At 32.6% G+C, this 22,449-nt stretch overlaps 1 protein-coding gene across 6 annotated transcripts in view; it reads left to right on the top strand.

Annotated features, from left to right (window-relative positions):
* LOC143230650 (guanine nucleotide-binding protein G(I)/G(S)/G(T) subunit beta-1) overlaps positions 1–21,468 on the top strand; it is a 65,605-nt gene extending 44,137 nt beyond the window's left edge. For all 6 annotated transcript variants that reach the window (XM_076464527.1, XM_076464531.1, XM_076464532.1 and 3 more), the window contains 6 exons: positions 2,981–3,044; positions 4,205–4,434; positions 7,853–7,982; positions 16,153–16,224; positions 18,064–18,280; positions 19,300–21,468. In XM_076464527.1, the coding sequence (XP_076320642.1) occupies positions 2,981–3,044; positions 4,205–4,434; positions 7,853–7,982; positions 16,153–16,224; positions 18,064–18,280; positions 19,300–19,406 (820 nt within the window). In that variant the 3' untranslated portion in view covers positions 19,407–21,468. The remainder of the gene's footprint in view (positions 1–2,980; positions 3,045–4,204; positions 4,435–7,852; positions 7,983–16,152; positions 16,225–18,063; positions 18,281–19,299) is intronic.
* Positions 21,469–22,449: the final 981 nt, after the last annotated feature.

Below are 22,449 nucleotides of genomic sequence, written 5' to 3' on the forward strand. Positions count from 1 at the left end.
GTGGAATACCAGTTTCATTCTCCAGTATGTTGCATTCTGACAGTTGAATGAGTGTGTCATAGAAGGAACTTTTGTCACCTTTTCAGATAAGAATCATTCTTGATTGTTTCACATTGTTGCTTTAGGCATGTGGGTATTTTTTACCACTGGCTTTTGTGTTCATGGATTCTACTTGTTATGGGATGTGATACCACAGTTAGATTATGGCTTGTTACAGTTATTTCTCTGGATGCTCTGGCTCCTAAGGTTCATCCATATTCCCTGTTTTTCAATGGCATTAAGTAAAAGGGATGTCCCTGTGTTGGAAATTATAAAGACCTGATCTAAACATATCTTAATGATTTACGTGTTTGAATATTTTATATTGGAAATTTCTGTCATATACTCTTTCCATAGCCCCTGCTAGTACAGTGGTAAGTCTACAGATTTACAATACTGAAATCAGGGGTTCAGTTCTCCTCGGTGGGCTCAGCAGATAGCCCCAATGTAGCTTTGCTATAAGAAAACACTTTTTCCAAAAGTGACAGTTTATTTATGGCATCTCACTACTTAAAAACAATTTCAAAATGTAGTTCTGTTCTACCATGACTGTATGTACCAATGTCAGACAAAATTGGTTTAATCATACAAGGCTCTTTAGGAACTCCATACCTGATACTAAGATGAAAACCTAGTATCTTTATTGTATAATATTCATCTTCTGTGAGTATGTTTTCTTCTTTTGATCTAAAATTGGTGCATTCATAATTTACATTTTTTATATTTGTCTAATTTCACAAAATTATTTTAAATTTCTTGTTTCTGTAGTGTGGTCAGTTTTGTTTCAAATGATTACACTATTCTTTTAGACTGACTTTGTTGTTTTTGTATTTTCATTTTGCCTTAAACATTTAGCTAACTGTACAAAATTCATTAGATAGTATTCAAAGTTAAACCTTTTCTATGGAGTAAAGTTTAATCCATGGCCTTTTTTTTTATCAGTAAATGGTATTCCTTAATTTTTTACATAACTGTACATTTGTCTTAAAATTGTTATGTTTATCTTTTTAACTAAATCAACATAATTTAGTTTGATGATTCACTGTTTTAAAAACAAGTTTCTTAAATTGTAAATAATATTTCAAATTATGGAATTGAAGAATAGATGTTTTACATCAATGGATTTAGGTTTTCTATTCAGTGTTAAAAATCTAAACATACATTCTAAGTCATGACAAAGTAAATTGCTCATATCATTAGGTATTAGGTGTAGATTACAACTGAAATTATAAGTGCAATTTACTTATTACCTTTGGTTTTTGTGATCAGTCACACCAAGTGTTCTGAATTACTTACCTGCTGTATGAGATAAAGGTTGGCTGTAATTACCATTTTCAAACAACTCATTTATTATTCATCATAAATGTTTGATACAAGTTCCTAAAATAAGTTACCTTAGTGATAGTGGTTGTGAGTTGTTTAATAAACAATTTATGTGGTTATAATAAGTTACACCCTTGTGCAAATTAATCGAAACAAGACAGAAAATTATTATTTTTGCATTTTATTTTTGATAATCCAAAAATTACTCACAAATTAATACATGATAATGACCGCCTTTATTTTTCAGAAGATCATTAATCTGCTTTGGCATTGAGTCCACAATTTGACTGCAATCTTTACTAAATTTTGGATTGCTGTATCACACCTCAATTATGGCCTCAATTAGCTTATTTTTTGTAGTACAGTCTTTTCCCTGAAGTCTTTCTTTACAAATCGCCCGATGATTTTCAATAGGATTTAAGTCTGGAAAGCTCCCAGGCGAGTCCAGCACCTTCATTTGCATTGTAGTCATAAAATTCTTCACAAGTTGCGATGTGTGGCACGGAGCCAGATCTTGCTGAGAAATGCCAGATCCATCTGGAAATCTTTTCCAATTCTGGAATGACTCTTCTCTGCAAAACTTCGATGTACTGTGGTTCTCGCATCATATCTTCTATGATATGTTAGCCTCTGATACCATAGTAGCTTAAAAAGCCACAAAACATCTTCTTCAAGGGATGTTTTACGAACTGATTAATGTGAGATTCTTGAAGTTTCTCACCTGGAGATCTGTAAACATGCAGACTTCTTTGATCCTGTACGAAGAAATGAGTCTCATCACTAAATAACACCTTCTTCCATTGTTCTTGCATCCAGTTCTTGTATTTCAGACCCCATTGATACCATTTTTTCTTCATTGAGTTAGTAAGAAGTTGTTTTTTGACTGGTCTCCTTGCCCTTCTAACGCAATTTCGAATGACGTAATATTCCTTAAACTTTCGTCATATATCCCAAAAGTAGATCGACCGTACTGCAAAACACAACTAATGACACTATCTGTGTGAAAAAATGACTATTAAAGGGAATCAGCAGGTCTAGCGAGCCTACACCGGCCGCCATGCTGAAAATATTGTAAAATGACCATTTGTTTCAATTAATTTGCACAAGGGTGTACCTTAGTGATAGTGGTTCTGAGTTGTTATAACCATGTAATACCAATTTTAGTAAACAAGATACCTTACTCATAGTGGTTCTAGGCTATTATAACCATGTAATACCAAATTTAGTAAACAAGATACCTTAATGATGGTGATTTTGAGTTATTTAATCATGTAATACCAGGTTTAATCAACAAGTTACTTTGGTGATAGTGATTCTGAGTTTTTTTTTACTGTGTTATACAAAGTTACCTTAGTGATTTTGTATTGTTATAATCATGTAATCAAATACACACCATATCATAGACATCGTAGTGTCTTTCATACAAAGCATGTTGATTATTTCTGATTCATGTATCTGGGTGCTGCCTTGTTTTATGCAACAGTTTGTCTGAAATTTATCCAAAAACTTAATACAATGATATTGATACTAAATAACTTATTTATGGACACTATCAGTCAAACAATATCCAGGAGATCATAGAAAATTTTCTTCTAAATTTGTTGGTGCTTCTTTTCAGCTACCTTGTGTCTGCCTCACAAGATGGTAAATTAATTGTGTGGGATGCACACACCACAAACAAGGTATGATGTAACTGATATCATGATATTGTCCTCTTTAGTTTATTCTTAATTAATTTTTATATTTACCATTTCCTTTATTTAACTACATTGGTCTATCTTCCCATATTATATATAAATTATTTAACATTTGGAGTCATTGTGGTGTCATCTGCTGAGAAAGTTGTTTTCGAAATAATATTTAAAAGATAATTGTCGACTTATAGACTGTAACATACATATAAAAATGTTTTTATTCTATTAAAGTTGTAAATTTTACACATCATTACTTGATAAATACTTTCATCAGCTGAATGTTCACTTAAGATGAATATTAACAATGTGCTCTCATTCTATAACATTCAAGATTGTAACTAAATTTTTCCTAGTCAAATCTGTAATATAATGTTAATTTCAAAACTCAGACTTTGCACATTAAGAACTCTTTTATAAATAAATGTTCTTCAGTAAATATTAAAATGATTTCATACTCTGTTTTAGTTACTTCACTGTGGTTGTTGTTCTTCTTTGGCATTTTTTCTGCTTCCCATTCTTTAGCTTTATCTGCTTTGAATTAATAGAACGTATAACATCTTAAGATGAGATTCAGTGACATATATAGAATATTCTCTATCATAGACTGGTAAATTTCAGTTTTGGTCATTCAACATGAGTAGACAACCTTCTGTATGAAAACTTAGATTTAATTTCTTTATTCTGTTTTTCATTTTTTTAACCTTAGAATTATCAGTGGGCTACGTACAGTCTCCAGCTGTTTTTGAAATGCTTTTATATAAACTGTTATATGCATGAAATTATTTGTGGGCCCATGGATTTTATGGGTTGCAGGGCCCATGAATCACACATAAGTACAAATCCAGCAACAATTGAATTTTTACAGTTGAGAAACTTTACAGAAAGGATGGCATTGAAGGTATTTGTAATCTCACAACATAACCAGAGATTTTATATTTATTAATTGGTTCTAGAAAACATTTGCCTTAGCCCACATCTTTGGTTTGACAACTTGAATAATAAAATGTTTTAAATCATGGTCTTGAGTAACTCCACCTTTTTTCCATCACTGCTACTACATTTAATTATAATTATGAATTGTTTGGGAAAGAAAATTTGATGTTAAACTCATAACATGTTATAGTTATGAAGATAATGTCTTCTTTCAGGTTCATGCTATTCCACTGAGATCAAGCTGGGTTATGACCTGTGCCTATGCTGCTTCTGGCAGCTATGTTGCCTGTGGTGGGCTGGATAATATCTGTTCCATCTACAGCCTTAAGACTAGGGAAGGCAATGTTCGAGTTAGCAGAGAATTGCCTGGTCACACTGGTTATCTGTCCTGTTGTCGATTTATAGATGATAACCAAATAGTAACAAGCTCAGGAGACATGACCTGGTATGTCAATTAAATAATGTCAAGTGACATGACTTGTTATATTGATTAAACTCATCAACTGACTGATACATCATTTAATCCTCTTACTACAGGGTCAGTGGGTCACACCAACCTTGTGACTCAAAAGTGACTATTAGTTTCTATACTATAATGTTTAATATATTCTATGCATCTTCACAAAATTTAACGTTTTTAGTAATCAGTGCAAGCCTTTTGTACATACAAAAATTAGGTCTTTAAATTATTTTTATTAAAATGTGGTCTATGAATACAAGAAGTTAGTGTTAAGTGTTTCAAGTGCAAAGTGATTTTCATGCTAAAATTGAATATATTTTTCCTGAAAATTGAGACTTGATTTGAGAAATTGCTGTAACTTTCCAGATAAACATCCAGTGTTTCTAATTAAATTTTGTTTTATCTCTTATTTTCTCTACTGATTTGGCCAATTGACTGATCTTGCAACCACCATAAAAAAGTACATAATAAATCTAAATACCTTTTTTCTTTCTAAATTATTATAGATTGTAACAAAACTACATTTGTTTATTGCAAACAGCTTAAAGCTCACAACAGTTTACATCTGTTTATTCTTAATTTTGTTTTATTGTCCTTTGAACTGTATTTAGCTAATAATCTTGCCACATAAGAATTTTGTTTTGCTTACTGTCACCTTACTTAACCTAATAGGTTTCTGATTTATACATTCTTGTAATTTTTATAATAATAAAGAATATATATGAAAAACAAGAAATATTGCACTAGCCTGTATCTACTTTTTAATACTAATGATTCTACTACATTAGATTTTTACTTAAATAATGCACCTAAGAACATTCAGAATAATAACATGCATAAAGCATGTAACTTGCTACAACTGTCATGATTTTTCTGTTTTTATAACTTGTATGATAAAAACTTATAAAAATTCAACTAAACGTATTGATGTGAACATTGTGAGAAACAATTTTTTTCTGGAGGCAAAGAAGAGAATTCTGTACAGATAATATATGATTTTATAGATTAAAACTCTGACTTTGTATTGGTTAAAATGTTGAAAAGAACTTTTAGGAACTTGTGAAACAGAGGTGTGACATGTTTGGCAAATAAGTTTGGATTTCTAGTTTGTGTCCTAAAACAAGTAAGAATGAAGAGTATAAAAAGTATTCTTACTTGAATAATGTCTGTATTATAATGGATAATTTAACTTAAGTTTTGTGCTTATTGGAATAAGAAGAGGGAAGATCTAGAGAGCAGATGTTACAATTCTCGTACTAGGATGACTGAGGATACATTTAAGTTTTAGAACTTAAAACTTGCATTGAAATACGATTTATTGACTATATTGATTCCACATTTATTTGTATGTAATCATAATAAAGTAATTTAATTAAGTGTTGAAAAGTAAACTTTTAAATTTTAAAAAGTTGATATTTACTTTGGCTTGCCTGTTGTGAAAGGCTTAAGGTAAGTTCAATGAATACAACTTGGTATATTTGTTAAATGAAGTAACAATCTTAGGTTAAAAGACATTTAATGAAATAGGTGGTGATATGACCTGGTATGCCAGGAAAGTTTAGGTGATGAACTACTGTTAGTTATGACTAAAGTGACATAATTGGATATGTCATTTAGACTGAACTGAAGGTGACTTAATGCAGTGTGCATTTTATGTGAGTTTGAAATAATAAGGTCAAGAGATGTAATTATATGGTTTCTTTTACAGTTCAAATTAAGCACTCACTATTTACTGTTTGTAGTCAGTTTGTTGTGGAAGAATACTGCTGAAGTCAAATCAGTTTCAAACAGTGCAACTGTACCAATATTATTTTATACCATTGTCTATACTAGACAAACACAAATAGAGGTTCAGGGCATACAAATCTTTTACTGTGTACTTAAGATTTTATTTTAGGTGCCATATTTTTATTGGAATTACCAGCTGGTAAGTGTTAAAGAAACATTAATAAACTTTTAAACAAATAATGATTTAAAACATGTTACATTATTTCCCACTAAAAACCACTCAGTACATGGTGTGATAAATGTTTTGTGAATTTTTAATATTTTAGGAGTGGTACATAATTCTTATTAATTTGTTGTTTTTTTCTGTATTTTTTATTATTGACCAACAGAGCTTTTGTTCCTGTGGTTATGGTTGTGCTAGTTAGTAAGTAAAAACAGTATAAATATTTTTAATCTATCTATGAAATTCATTAATTACATATTAAGGTATTTAACTGTGTTATTTTCTAAGGCCGTACTCTATACAAGTGTTTCTCAACTGAGTGAATGGTTCAACCAGGGTTTTATGATATGACAATCAGGGTTAATGAGTTATCAGTAAAACAAGAAATTCAAGGGAAAAGTTATTAGTTATTATTATATATTGTATTATTTTATATATTCTGTTTTAGTTTGATCAACACATTTTATGTTGTATTCATTCTAGTTACAGTTCTATATTAAATCCATAATAAAGTTGTGGTTCTGTATTAAAGCCATAATAAGGAATTTTGGATTTTTATATATTTTCCTAACTGAGATGAGTGAGTTGTGAAGAACTTGTATGATAAAGGTTGAAGATTGCTGCACTAGACTAATATCTTTATTGTATATTGAAATAAATGTGTGTTAAGGGTACACAATATTCTGTCTTTACTACTATTCTTTATTTTCTGTTGTTATTACTGAAAAAGACTTTACAAACTATCGTAAAGTTCTGAGTTTATCATATTGAAAGTCCTAATTCGGTAAATTAATAAATAATATTTAGAGCTATATCATACATACTGACAAATGACATGAAATATTTTCTCTCCTGACCATTGATTGTTATAACAGTGAACAGTACCATGAATAATACCAGAGTTCCTCACTGTTGACAACTACATTTGTAACCAGTGCCATGAAAAGTATCTTTTTTTCTTGGCTGCTAACATCTGCAGTAGTAACAAGTGCAATGACATATATTATTTTCCAAGTATTGACTGTTACAATACTGTTACAGTATGAAATGTACCAACTTTCCTTGTTGTTGACAAATATTACAAGTTTTGTAATGCTGATATGTTCTTGAAGTAATCTTAATATTGTATAGTTCTTTCAAATAGTTCTGCATCATTTTACAGAATATGACATCAAGAATGTAACCAAAGTATCTGTGGTTCTTTATGTTCAGGGATGTACAATAATTCCCCTTTAATTTTACCAATAATAAATTTTATTATTGGTATTATCATGACCAACAATTCCTACATGATTGTAGCTGTACATTGAGAATTCATGTTTGTAGAATATTTTTATAGCTATTTGTATTGTTGAAATCTATAATTTCGAGTTGTAGATGTTATGATAGTTAAACATTATTGAACATAGTTAAGACATAATTTGTTAACATTGTATTTCTTGGTATTTTTAGTGCTTTATGGGATATAGAAACAGGGCAGCAGTGTACATCATTCACAGGACATACGGGTGATGTGATGTCTCTTTCTTTGTCACCAGATGTGCGGACTTTTGTTTCTGGTGCATGTGATGCTTCAGCTAAAGTAAGTTATTTTTATACGTTCCAGATTGTGTGACAACCTTAAAACTAGAGAAATCACCGAGTGCCTATCCATAACAACACCTCATTCACCTCACCATGCCTTTTGATAAACACAGGGTCAAGCAATGTATATTTCATACCATCAGTCAGAATTTTATGATTTCTGTGTTGGTATTCTTATGAAGAGATGGACTGTTTTCCTTAGCTAATAATAATAAATGTTGTTGAATGTTAATATGGCAATAACTTCTGACAGATTTGTACAAAATTGAGTTCATTGATTTTTGATTATGTAGATGGTGCAAGACACATTTACTACTGATTTAATTTTTTTAAAAAGGGAGTTTTATTGAGAAGTCTTTGCAGTTTCATGTTTTTTGAATTGCTTACTATTATATAGGTGAACATTACTTCTGGACAGTGGAAGAAGAGATTTTGAAAATCTAATACTTAAACAGACTTTAATTTTTTTTAAATACATTCAGACATTTGTAACAAACAATCTTGGATAGAATTTTTCCATTTTTATTTGTGTAAAGAAAGGAGTTATATTGAAGGTAAGTATCTTCATGCCTTCAATGGTTTCTGTTTTAGGAACCAAATTAATGAAACTAAGGGAATTTAATAGTGTGTGTGTGTATTTATAAATATATACATTTATACTATTGAGTCAAATATGTACTGATCAATTTACCTTAGATTTTGTACATGATCTCTGTTCATTACCTGCTTCTAATTTTAAATTTAAATTTCTATAGTATTCAACTCTCTCCCTAACCCCAGTTTTAAAGCTAGGTGGAATAATCTGTCACATACATTGTACTGTTAGGTCTTTGGGCTTAATTCATTGAACTAATTTTGTATATATACAATAGCAATTGGAATCCTGAAAGGATCATGGGATCTCAGGATTTTAGTGTGTCAATTCCTGGCTATTATCTCTATTTATATTGAGCTTTGTACTGATTAAAATAGAATTGGGACACATAATGAATATTTGTTGTTTTTTACCTTGGTTTATATACTTTATAATCAGAAGCAGTGAGTTATACAGATCTGTGAATTCAACATCACAGAAGTTTTAGTTTTATTAATGGGTTTTCCAAAATTCAGCTACACAGAGTTTAAAAATAATATTCAATTTGTCTATTGCATAAGGTGTTTTACAAATTGGGGAGAAAAAGAAAAGACTGTCACTTAGATCAAATTATAATTTTATTTACCACAAAATATTTTTTATTATGTTCATTAACAAAAACACTAACTGATTGAATAAAAGGGAAGAACATTGATGTCAAATGAATATGCGACCTCATTCATTTTAATTTTGTTGTGTGAATTGTACAGTTTTTAATCCCCTCAGTGTCAATTCCTGTACATGGTGAGGGGACCTCACAGGGGAAGGTTCTGTTCTTTCAGTTTACCTCCTCCAGGATCTAAACATCCACCCACGTGTTTGCCATGTGTGGTGACCCATGAAGGGGAGGAGAGGATTCTGGTAGTTGAGGGGTCCAATCCAAACACACCACTTTGTCTTTAAATTCCCATAGACAAGCGACCTTTGAGTGCTTCCCCCCAGGGTCAGTTGGCTGGTACACTTGGGTTAGGATCAACTAAGTACCAGTGTTGACGTTTTGAACGTTGTATCTGATGCTGGTGTTTGGGTATAGTGTTCATGAAACCCTGGCATCACTGCAGTGTCCTTCTATGGCACTGTAGTGCATCCCCTCATAGGGCTCCATGGTGGGTGGGGTCAGTGAGCACTGAAATATTCTTTTTTTATTATGGATACCTCTCAAATAAAATAAAAAAATCACAACTTAAATCTGTCCCACAATTTTTAGTTATACATTCTTTAACTGAAAAACCCTGAGGGCAGATGCCTGCATTTTTCATTCAGAAGGGTTTGGAAGGGCATGCTAGCTCTCCTAAATTGCTAAAATGATCAGCATGTGCCCACACAGTCCTCATCATTGAATATGCTCTTGGAGACTGTAGCCATCCTTATCTCCATGGGTCATACCATCACTGTTTGCTCCCTGTACCTAACCCCTGGAAAAAATTATAATACATCAGACCTTGATTGCCCTCATTGAGCAACTATCAACCCCCTTTTTAAATTTAGGAGATCGTAATTGGCATAATCCCTTATGGGGTGGTTCTAGTATTGATATGAGGGGTCGTGCTATAGAGCATATGCTCTTGAATCACAACCTGTCTACTGACTCTTACACTTATTTTCATACACCCAGTCATTTACTGCTATAGATCTTTTTGTCTGCTCCCCTTTACTTTTTACTTGCTTTTCTTGGGAGCATATTAAGAGAGAGTGGCCATGGTCATTGCCACCCAACCCGTGTGCCTCAGTGGAAGTTGGACCAGGCCAACTGGCCCTCTTTCACTGCTCTCTCAGAACGTGATCCTGCCATCTTATGTAAATCATCAATAGATGATTGTGTAGCAGCAGTAACTAATTGTAGTGTCCAAGCGGCTGCTTAATGCGTCCCCTAAACCTCGACACCTTTCCTGTGACATCCACGCACTTGGTGGAATTCTGCTTGTTATATAACACAAGAAGCTCAGAAACGTGCTTGGGATAAATTTTGTAGATATCCCACTCTTTCAAACTGCATTGCATTTCAGCAAGCCCATGCACATGCTCTGCAAGTTAGATGTCAAAGCTAGAAAGAATCTTGGATTAAATACACCTCCATTATTTCTTGAACGACCAGTTCAAAAGTCATATGGGACAAGATCTGGAAGATGAGTGGATGGTTTACTTCTGCCCCCTGTCTATCTTTATATCCAAAGGTCACAAAGTTGCTGATGCTCAGAGCATTGCCAATACTTTTGATGAATGTTTCTTTCATGTATCTAGCTCTTCAAACTCACCCCCTTCCTTCTCAGCTATTTAAACATGAGTTGAACATCTGCCTCTTTCCTTTTTGACTGATCATCCCTATGACTACAATCGCCTTCTTACACTGGTGGAACTCAAACTTGTACTTCATTGGTCTGGGAATACATCAGCTGCACCTGATAATATACATTATGAGATGCTACACCACCTTTCTCTTGGCTGTCTTTAACCAGATATGGCAGGAAAATGTCTCCTGGTGCTTAGCACCAAGCTATTGTACTCCCTATTGTTAAACCAGGGAAGGATCCAAAGATTCCTTTGAATTACTGTCCAATTACTTTGATGAGTTGTCTCAGTGAGATCTTTGAGAGGATGATTAATGCTCATCTTGTTTGGTTCCTTGAATCAAACAACCTTCTTTCAACCACTTTTCTTTTGGCTGTCTTTAACCTGATATGGCAGGAAAATGTCTCCTGGTGCTTAGCACCAAGCTATTGTACTCCCTATTGTTAAACCAGGGAAGGATCCAAAGATTCCTTTGAATTACTGTCCAATTATTTTAATGAGTTGTCTCGGTGAGATCTTTGAGAGGATGATTAATGCTCATCTTGTTTGGTTCCTTGAATCAAACAACCTTCTTTTGACCACTCGGTTCTAAAGACAACGCTTCACAATAGACCACTTAAATTGCTTTGAAATATCAGTCAGAGAATCCTTTTTGAAGCAACATCTTATTTCTTTCTTTTTTTATTTAGAGAAAGCTTATGATACATCATGGAGATATGGCATCTTGCAAGACCTTCCCTCATACAGATTGCATGGCAATTTGCTGCTTTTTATAAAGCATTTTTTAATGAACCACCAATTCCAGGTCCATGTGGGCTCAACACTTTCCCATTTTTTCCCATAGGAACTTGGAGTCCCTCAGGCCTGTGTTCTGAGTGTCACACTTTTCATTACAAAGATTAATGCCATCAGTGAACAGCTACCCCCTACAGTTGCAAATGGTCTTTTTTGTTATCACATTTCATGTCAGTCATCAAACATGAGATTTGTTGAGCAGCAGCTACAGACTGCAATCGGTCATATACTTAAGTGGGCCACAGCAAATGGTTTTCAACTTTCTCTCCTTAAAACTGTTCGTGTACATTTCTGCTGCCAACAGGGTATTCATCCAGATCCAGAACTTCGTACTGATGATGATGTACTTCCTGTCATCCCTGAGGCAAAGTTCTTAGGTCTTATATTTGATTGTAAATTAAACTTTATTTCACATACCAAGCAACTTTGTGTCAAATGTATAAGAGCACTGAACATCCGTGTCCTCTCTTCCACCTCTTGGGAAACTTATCAGTACTCCATGCTTTAAATTTATCGTGCCCTTATCTGATTCAAACTTGACTATGGGTTTATGGTTCTGCCAAAACCTCAGCATTGAAAAGTTGGATCCTATCCACCATCAAGGGCTTCAGCTTTGCACTGGGGCCTTTTGTACTCCTTCAGTCCAAAGTTTGTACTTGGAGTCCCACTGTCTCATGCATGCTTCCAAAATTTGCTCTTTACCACAGCATCCTACTTGGGGTTGTGTTTTCCATCCTCAGTGGGCAGAAAATCTGCCATTGCTCCTTTTAGCCTTCATATCCACGCCCAATCAGAAAAATTGGATTTATGTTTGAATAGCATAGCAGTATTCACATATCGGCCTCTTTTGCCATGGCTAATTACTGTCCCCAACTGTAACCTATCTTTGAGTCATCTGAAGAAGACAGATACTCCTGATTGGAGATATCACTTTTATTTGCTGAACATCTTTCAAGCGATCCATCCATTTCCATTTATACAGATGGTTCAAAATCAAGTGACTCTGTAGGCTCTGTCGTGGTTTGTTATAGTTCAGTTGTAGCACATAGAATCCTCTTTACAGTTTCTGTGTTCACTGCCAAATTGTTTGCCATTTCTCTATCATATTGAAACTATGCAATATATGAATTGTACAATCTGTACTGCTTCACTCAGCTGTCTATTGGCCCTGACATCATTCCATGTTAGTTATCTCCCTATATTTATCAATATCCAAAACAAACTGGCCCATCTATCTCTGTCCAGGTTTTTTGGATACCAGGTTATGTTGGTATTCGTGGGATTGAGCTAGCTGATAGAGCAGCAAAGTCCATCTGCTCTGGTTCTATCACCACTGTACCTGTTCCATACGTGGACTATGGTCTAGTTATTAAAACTCAACTGTACACCAGTTGTCAGTCGACCTGGAGTAAGCAACAAAATAATGAGCTTTTTCAAATCAAGCCTTCTTTAGCTCTTTGGCCATCTTGTTTCTGTAAAAATCGAAGGAAGAAGTTGTTTTGGCTAGGCTATGCATTGGTCACAGCTTTTTAACTCCCCACTTCCTTTTATCTGGTACTGATGCACCAGTGTCTGTGTGGCACTCAGGTCACAATCCTACATATTTTATTATCATGCCATCATTACAACCAAGAATGATGATGCCATTTTAAACATATTTTTAAGGTAGATTTGCCCTTGACATTAGCCAATGTCAGGTGATACTGCCCATTTCACTCATGTTTTCACATTTTTAAGAGATATTGGTCTTTTTAACTTAAGGTTTTTGTTGGACTGTATACTGTTTTAGCATGATTTCTTTTACACATTTTAATTTTTTTTTTGACCTGAACCCAGGACTGGAAAGGTCAACTTCAGGTGACTGACAGCAAGACACTACTTAATGCTTCAGTCTTCCTGGCAGGTTTTAATTTTACATATTTTTACCTTAATTTCCATATACCATTATAGTATACTACATCTTGTTTTGCACAAATAGCCTAGTAGCTTTGTGCCAATAAACATGAAACATCTACCTATCTACAGCTTTTAATCTCAGAACTACATGTTATGGTCTTTTTATGTACTGCATGTGTAGTATCTTGTTGAATGACTGGCAGTATTCAGCCATTACACTGATGTTCTTCTTTCCCTGGTTTCTCTTTGATGAAACTTGAACAATAGGAACAGATGCATATAAGTTACCAATGTGAAAGAGTACATTTTTTACACTTGTTTTGGAGGAATCCATGAACAATCACTACTCACTTGGTTCATAGACTGCAGTTCTTAGCATTGATATTAATTCAGCAATATTTTTGCAATAAACTAGTGAACCTTCTCGCAGAAAATTTAGTCTAAATTCTTTCTCATGATTTCTGTACCAATAAAGTGATGATGTCTTTAGGGAAATTAAGTTCTTGGCCTGAAGCCTGGACCCCCAGATCTCTGAAGATTCCTTTGGAAGACCCAAATCTCTCACTAAAACATTAAGTTCACCTTGTGTGAAAAGTTGTGATTCATCAGATGTTTCAAGTTGAAAACAATTCATGTCATTATTTCTGTTGATGTAATATGAAACTGTATCAGGAGTCTCTGGTGAGAAAGGTACAGGTACATCAGGTCTTGCAGCAGATTGAAGGTTTGGGTAGGAAATGTCCTTGTCATTTCAAGTGTTGTAGCTTCACAGTGTTTCATGAGCAAAAGTAGCAGTCATTTTTGTGGTTTCCAAAAGGCAAAGACTTTTTCTTAACTTTAGTCCATTGTCTCAATGTTTCGACGCAAATGATGGAAACTTTATGTGGAGCCTATGATTTGTCTTCATTTGCAAGCTTATTTCCAAAATACGTGTTTCTTTACAACCACAAATAGAATACGTTTGGGTCATTTACACAACCTTGTATTGCCATAGTAATGAATAAATAATATTGAAAAAATAATAATAATGTCATAGTGCACCCACAACCAAAATACTATCTAGAAATGACAAATATTTGACAGGCAGCATGATGTGTATACTAGCAGGTCAATCTACAAGACTCGTTTCGATTGGTGTAGAGAAAACTGTAGTCATTCGTTGTCAACATGTTAAGCACAACAGTATGTGACCTGATTTTGTTAAAAATGATTTACTTGTGTAAAAGTACGTGTGATGTTTCATGGAAAATCTGTGCATGCATGATATACAGTAACTCCTGTACAATGAACCTAAACATCATATCCATTTTTGTCCAAGATGTAAACATTGCAGGCCTGTGTTATTGTAAATGGTAAAATAAAGTATTAAAGGAGATTTGTTAACAAATATGAACATAGTTGAAGCTCATAAAATATATAAAATGGGTGATCAGTTAAAAATATGGTGGAAATATTTAATACTCTTATTCAAACATCTATCTCACAACAACATATTTGTAATTTAACAAAATATCCTGAAGATACCAAGTCGAATTATACAACCTTTAAAATCAAAAGTAGACACTATTTAATATGTTTGTATAATTTTATTAATTATTGCCAATTTGAGCAGAAAAAAACAAATAAGGGATATTGGGAATTCCAGTCTGTAAAGGAATAATACAATCTCAAAAATCCAGGGATTCTTTCCTGTAAATCCTAAAATTTGGAGAGTTCTATCACCTTAGATGATTCTTGGATTCTAACTCCTTATTAATGATGTTTTTCCTCTTTATGTCCTAGGATTAAGCACATGAGTTAAGAGGCCACAATGTTGTGACTGGACATTAAAAAAAAGTTGCTAAACAGTAAAATAATAGTTTTCAAATCAGTGTGCTGAAATCAACTTTTTCGTGCATGTATTTATGTATTTTTATTTGTCTGTGCTTTGAGTTTCTTTCAGAATTTATTTTTGGGAATGGGGATTTTATTTGAATGTAGAGTGTGGTGTTTGAATACTAAAAGTGCTGTATATATACAAGTAGGGTCTAGTTGTATTCTCCAAAATTTTTTACAGGTGCATTTTACTTTTAAAAATAAAACTTTTGCAGCAAATCTGAAGAGAAAGTAGAGGGGGGTGATCTCACTCTGCCCCTTGGAGAAAAAAAAAAATGCATATGTAATCCATATGTGTAAGCCTGTATTACAGTTAAACACTGAACAGTTTGTTCTACACATGTAGACTACAGAGAGGACAACAGTAGTTTGTTTTGTGTTACAATTTCATTGTCCATTTGAACACAGTTTGTGTGAAACCCATTTTATGTGTGTGAGAATTGCAGTGGTTTTATAAAAACAAACCTTGTGTATTTTTTATTTGATTTAGAATTGATATTTGGTAATGTATTTGTAATGAATAACTTTCTGAAAAACGACATTTATAAACTATGAATAGAACACTATTAAACTTAAGTATTTGTAATATTTCTTTCTATACCTATTGTGGTATAGAATTAATTAATTTTAATTAATTTAATTAAATTTTGTTGGTTAATTAATTTTGTTGCTCGTATAGCTCTGGGACATTCGTGATGGAATGTGCAAGCAGACTTTCCCAGGTCACGAATCTGATATCAATGCAGTCACTGTAAGTTCTTATTTTTATTGTTGCTGTTTAGTGAAGTAATGCATGTTTGTTTAACTTTGTGTATTAATTTTGTCACTTTGATCAACATTATAACCATGAAACTATAAATGCTATAACTTAATTTGCTATAGTAAGTGCATTTATGTAATATTTAACATGTACAAAAATGTTAAATTTGAATGTTTTTTTATTAAAAACTTGAATTTTTGAATCTTTCAGTGAGTCAGCCTGAGTATAAGTTGATTTACATATTAAGTATAAAACACTTTGTCATCTTAAAGTTTATCTTTCATATCTTTAGCCTCTAAAATCTTTTAAATCGGTATATGAAGTTCTTTTGATTAAAACTATATCTGTTATTTCCTCTACTCAAACATTTATACTAGCTTGGTTCATTTGACTGGCATTGTAACCACAACTTAATAATGATGTGCAGTAAAACTTAGCTACTCCTTTCTAAAATTAAGACATGTTGTAATAGTGAATTTGAAACTTTATTTTAACACCCAAAGGTGATAGATGTTTTTGTAGTTTTATTTTTATTTGGTTGCACTTAGACCCTGTCAGAGTACAGGGATATTTATTATGTGGGACGGCTTTGTGTGCATGGGTATTTTGTTTATATAACCAAATGAATTTTGAATTTTTACATTTTATTTGTTTTATAAAAAGAAATGAAGTTGTAGTACTAGTGAAGTATTTTTTCTAACTTTATTCATACAGTAAGTGTTGACCTCAAAAACTAGGCCTACTTAGTAATGATAGTATGGTGTGAGAAGTTATTATTTAATTCACTTGTGCAATTTGTAATATGAAATATTGCCATGAATATAAAACAAAATTCTGTAAAATTAATAATTTATTTGGCTACAAAATAAGCTAAAACATGGAAATTCATAGGGGTGGAAAGAACATCTGAAGTGAACAATTTGGAACAAATAAGTGGTAATAGAAAATTTATGTAAATAACTTCTTTTAAAATTAAAGCTTGTATAATTTTAAGGGTGTAATCATAAGCTGTGTTTTGATATTAAGTTTATAAGTGTACATTAATAATAAAGTTGTTTAATTTAATTTTGAAAGTAACTCTATGAAAGTTCATGACACATGCACTTGGTCAAAATTAAAAGTTAGGATCTATTATTAATAAGGAAAGTTATTTTTGTTATAATAAAGTTTCTTTTTGTAATTTTATGGTTAAAACCTTAACAAAATTACAGGAGGACTGTGAGCTTCCTTAAAATTTATAGTTAAAAGTATATATCTTTAGGTTCAAATTCTAGCAGTGTTTTACACTTGTAAATTTATTAGGTTCAAATATTATCTTTTATAGTTATTATTAATCAGGTTAAATTCATGCATTCAAACTTGATAACACAGAACCAGTATTTAGAAAAAGTTTGAAGACAGCTTGAACATGTAAGAAACTATTACATGTAAAATATATAAGGTTTGAAAAAGTTTTTTTATCTTTAGGTAGAAGTGGTTTACATGGCACAGGATAGGAAAAAAGAATTTGGGTATCTGGAGATTACAGCTTAAATGTATCTTGATACCATGGTTCAGAGAAAGATTGTACAGTTTAAATAAAATAAATTTTGCAATTGTTGATATTTGGTACACATTGTCTCACCCTTTCATATCATTGTTTTGATTCTGTGATCTGTTTTAAAGTAGCTTGTAGTTTTCAAAACATAACTTTGATTAAAAATAAAAGGAAATTTCATTTTATCTTTTCTAGTCTTTTAATTATTTGGTTAAATATGGTATTTAATCTGTATTTTCTCTTTTCCTTATCTTTATGACTAATTTTTTATCTTTTTCAAAATGTTTTTGTAGTTCTTCCCCAATGGCTTTGCTTTTGCCACAGGATCTGATGATGCTACTTGCCGACTGTTTGATATACGTGCAGATCAAGAGTTAGCCATGTATTCTCACGACAACATCATCTGTGGCATCACCTCTGTGGCCTTTTCAAAGAGTGGCCGACTTCTGATGGCAGGTTATGATGACTTCAACTGCAATGTGTGGGATGCAATGAAAGCAGAACGAGCAGGTACACAAAACTGTTTGTTGTAAAAATAAGCATTCAAATAAATGCATAGTTTAGCAGAATTACATAGATAGTGTGTTCTCATTTTTATTTAACCTAAGCACTTAATAAAGGAAAATTATAGACTAATAAAGATTTGTTGCTTTTATGCTTAATTTTATACGTTTTCAATCATATAGAAATATTAGGTTAAAAAAAAAGAAAACTAACTAGAAGATTAATACTTTATTAGGTTTTTTTAGGCAATGTATTGAAACCATGAATTACAAAAATGTTTTAAGAAAGGGGTCCACTCTCAAAATTATCAAGCTAGTTTTATGTTCCATTATTAGAAACCTGTAACTATGGCGACTTTATTTTCTTTTACCAATGTAACAGTTCATCAAAAAGCTAATGTTTTCTCATAAATTGACCCATTAATGTTCTTTTTAGAAATGTAAGTACAAAATTTAGATCATGGTTTAAACAATTTGACTTTTGAAAGACAGACTAGGTGTTCTTTAAAAGTGAAGATTTCAAAAGAACCGTACATATAGTGTTGGTGTGAAATATTATAGTAAATTAGAATATGCATCAGAATTGAGTTAAGATATAGAAAGGGTATTCTCAGTAAGGTATGGTAGGATATGCACCATGACAAAGTTACAGAGAGGATGTTCTTAGCAGGGTACAGTGAGATGTACACTGTTATTAAGATAAGAAAAGGTGTTATAAATAGAGTATATTAGAATGTACACTAGAGTTGAGTGAAATATAAAAATACAATAGGCTTCACCATGACAGTTGAGTAAAATACAGAAAGGGTGTACTCAGTAATTGGCATGTATTCTTTACATGTAGAGAAGATATATTTAAAGAATCCCAAGTTCAATTATTTTTTTAAAAATGTGGATTATTATTTGGAGTTTTACCACACATTATACATCTTTAAATAGTAAATTGTTCAGTGTTTAAGGAGAAATTGTTTTATTTGTTTCTATGGAAATGAATAATGACCAGTTTGTTTGTTTTGCTTTGTTTAGGTGTTCTAGCTGGACATGACAACAGAGTCAGTTGTTTGGGTGTGACAGAAGATGGAATGGCAGTAGCCACTGGATCCTGGGATAGTTTCTTAAAAATTTGGAACTAGATATTTCCTACCCCCACAAACAAAGAGCTTGGTCCCAGCACTGTTCTGGATCTAGTGACTGCAACACAAATTCATCATGAATTGCAGAATTTGTCAAAAAACTTTGTTTCTATTTTTCTCTTTCGTTGTACTTTATTCCTTGTTTCTTTTATGTGAAGCATGGACTAATGTTTTTGTAGGGAACTCGTGATGTGACTAATGGGCCTTGGATCTAACTCTCAGGTTAGCTTGTGTAACTTTGGTAGACATGCAACTTCTTTATCAGTAAACTTTTGTTTCATTACACATAAGTTTTTTATTGAAAGATGTATTTGTTTGTTGTTGTTGTTTTCTACAATCTACAAAAACATCTTTTTTGTGTATTTTGTAATTTGATTTGCAGGAAGATTTCTCCTGCTCTAGTCAGAATATATACATTCTGTGTTTGTCTGTAAAAATGGCACATAATGTTAGAGCACAGCGGGCTAACCACGCACATCACCAGGGATGTTAAAGAGTGCACACACATTACACTTGTTTTTTGCCACCCTGAAATACTAAATACAAGTGTTGGAGTCCCAAAATTCATTGTTATAAGCTTTTCTTTAGAAACTGCCTCGTCTCTGGGGGGTAACACAAAGGCTTTGTTGCTGTGTGATTCTCTTTTTTTCACCTCCCTCTAGCTTGCATTGAGCCCCTGCAAACAGGGGGAGCACAAGGTGGTGCATTTCTTACTGCTGGAGTTAAGACCAGGAGAGACGTTCAAGCCCCCCCAGTTCCCTCAGCTGGTTCAGTCTTAGAATTGTATGATGTGTATTTTTCTGGAGCCTTCTCCCAGTGTGTACTTGTAGTAGCTATTGTCAGCTGAACTGCATGGTAAGATAGAAATATTTATCGTGACTTTTTACCTTTCCCTTGCTAATATTACTGCTACATTAGACATGCACATAACCTGTACATCCATGAGTTTGTAATTTCCAGTCTGGGTAGGGGGGACTAAAATGATGATATACTGATAAATTGAAATTCCTTTTTTTTCAAAACACTCACAAGGGCTACTTTCACATTTTTGGGACCATGGAAACGAAGTAAGAGATTCTAATCCAAGTAGAGCCCAGTTAGCTAGTATGTCCAGATAACTGATTTTCCTCTTTATCAGAACCTTGTGAAAAGTAGAACCACTGTTCTGAACAATTAGTTTGAAGTTTTGGACTTTCTGGTACTTTTACTTTTTTAAAGCAAAAACATAGGTATTTTGTATTTCTTCAGTGAGTTGATGATACCTTAAACTCTTAAAAATAACAAAATTCAGTAACAGATCAGTAAAAGTTATTCTGTCTACCAAATACCTTACATCAAATTCATGTTCATTTTTTAAATTTATTTTTCCATTTGTTTACCTCTTAGTTGCTGCATCTGTGCCTGGTTATTAAATATTTTATAATGAAGGTAAAGGATCATTCATCCTTCCTTGAAATCTATGTAAATTTGATAAGGTTTTGGCCAATAGCCCTAGTTAGTCTGATCTCTGAATGCAAACTGCTTACTAAGTAACTGTTATTTAACGATAAACTAATGACTTTAGAAATGAATCTGACTTTCTTACCCTAATCTGTCTCATGCTACACAGTATGGTAATATTAATAGTGTAGATTAAGATGGAACCAAGCAGGACAAGAACCTTAGAACTGGCTACATTAAGTTTTTCATCATTAGTTTCACTCCAAGCAAGTGGTCAGTTTTGTAGGTTATAACGTAGTACTTTAGTACACAGTCTAGAATGGAGTGGTAATTTTAATGGTTATCATGAAAGATGATAAGTACAGGAACATTTGAGATTTTGCCAGTTTTTGTGTTTGTTTTGCTGTGTTTTTCTTGTAGTAATTAAGAATTATGAATTTTTTTCTTAAGAAAGCTTTCTGCCACACGTAAGGACCATTTTTAGTATAAGGCAGTTTTGATGAAACATATGCTTTTTATCATGTTCCTTTTGTGATTTACACATTGATATTAGTGTTATTAATGTAGCTTTGAACCCAGTATGTAAGTTGACTTGTCGAATAAAGGTGTATGTCCTAAGTTTCTTGATGGAGCCTTTGCATTTACTTGTTTTTTGTTATAATCAGAACTATTGGAAATACGTGGTAAACAGTTGTGTGTGTAGTTAGAAAACAAATATTCAGACAGTCAGGATTACATTTAAAACAGCAAATCTAAATCAGATTAACAAAACCAACTTAAATTGCTAGGCTACAATGAGGGAAGTAAATGTAATTTATCATTGATTTGGACTTTCTGTTTTTCATGCACTTCTTTCTTTTTGTTTTGTTTAATTGTTGAGTAGTAGTTTTCTAACTCCTTAAAACAGGTCATATATGTATATATATAATATTCCAAAGGCTGAAAATTTCTCTATCCAGTAAGATGCTCATATTCTCATAAAAAGTAAAATGTGTAAAGGGCGTACGGGGTCTAACGATACGTCTATACGTCACTTGTTATATATTTTATGTGGTAAAGGTAAATCTAACAAGAACGATTTAGAATTTTACCATCAAAAGTATTATAAAAGAACATTCTTAACTGATAGGTTTGTACATCATGCTTTGTTCACATAAATTAATTATTCTAAAATTAAAATTATATTCCTGATGGTGCATATATTAACATTTAGGTTTGTACTGTTGTGAAACTAATTGTAATTCGTTGAAACTTGGTTAAACCACATTCAGATCAATGGTTTCAATTAGAAACAAGAATGATAAAGTTCTGTGTAAAATGTGAAGTAAGTGAAAACGTACCAGGACCTTCAAGTCAGGGTGAAACATTCTGGTATTGATAAATGTTAGATATGTAATATGGAATTTATAGAAAGATGAATCGTTCAAGATTTGTTTGAGGAGAAGAAATCCAAATGTATTTTGCTACATTGAAAAGTACGTAACTTTAGCACTACGGTAATTCACGTTTTTATTAGAAATAACTGGATACTTTGTATGTATATAGGAGGCCCCATCGTGTTTTGTCATGACTTTTGGTTTCTCTACGTTCTAGGATTATTTGT

Source organism: Tachypleus tridentatus, chromosome 10, assembly GCF_004210375.1.
Source record: "Tachypleus tridentatus isolate NWPU-2018 chromosome 10, ASM421037v1, whole genome shotgun sequence".
Taxonomy (NCBI): Eukaryota; Metazoa; Arthropoda; class Merostomata; order Xiphosura; family Limulidae; genus Tachypleus; species Tachypleus tridentatus.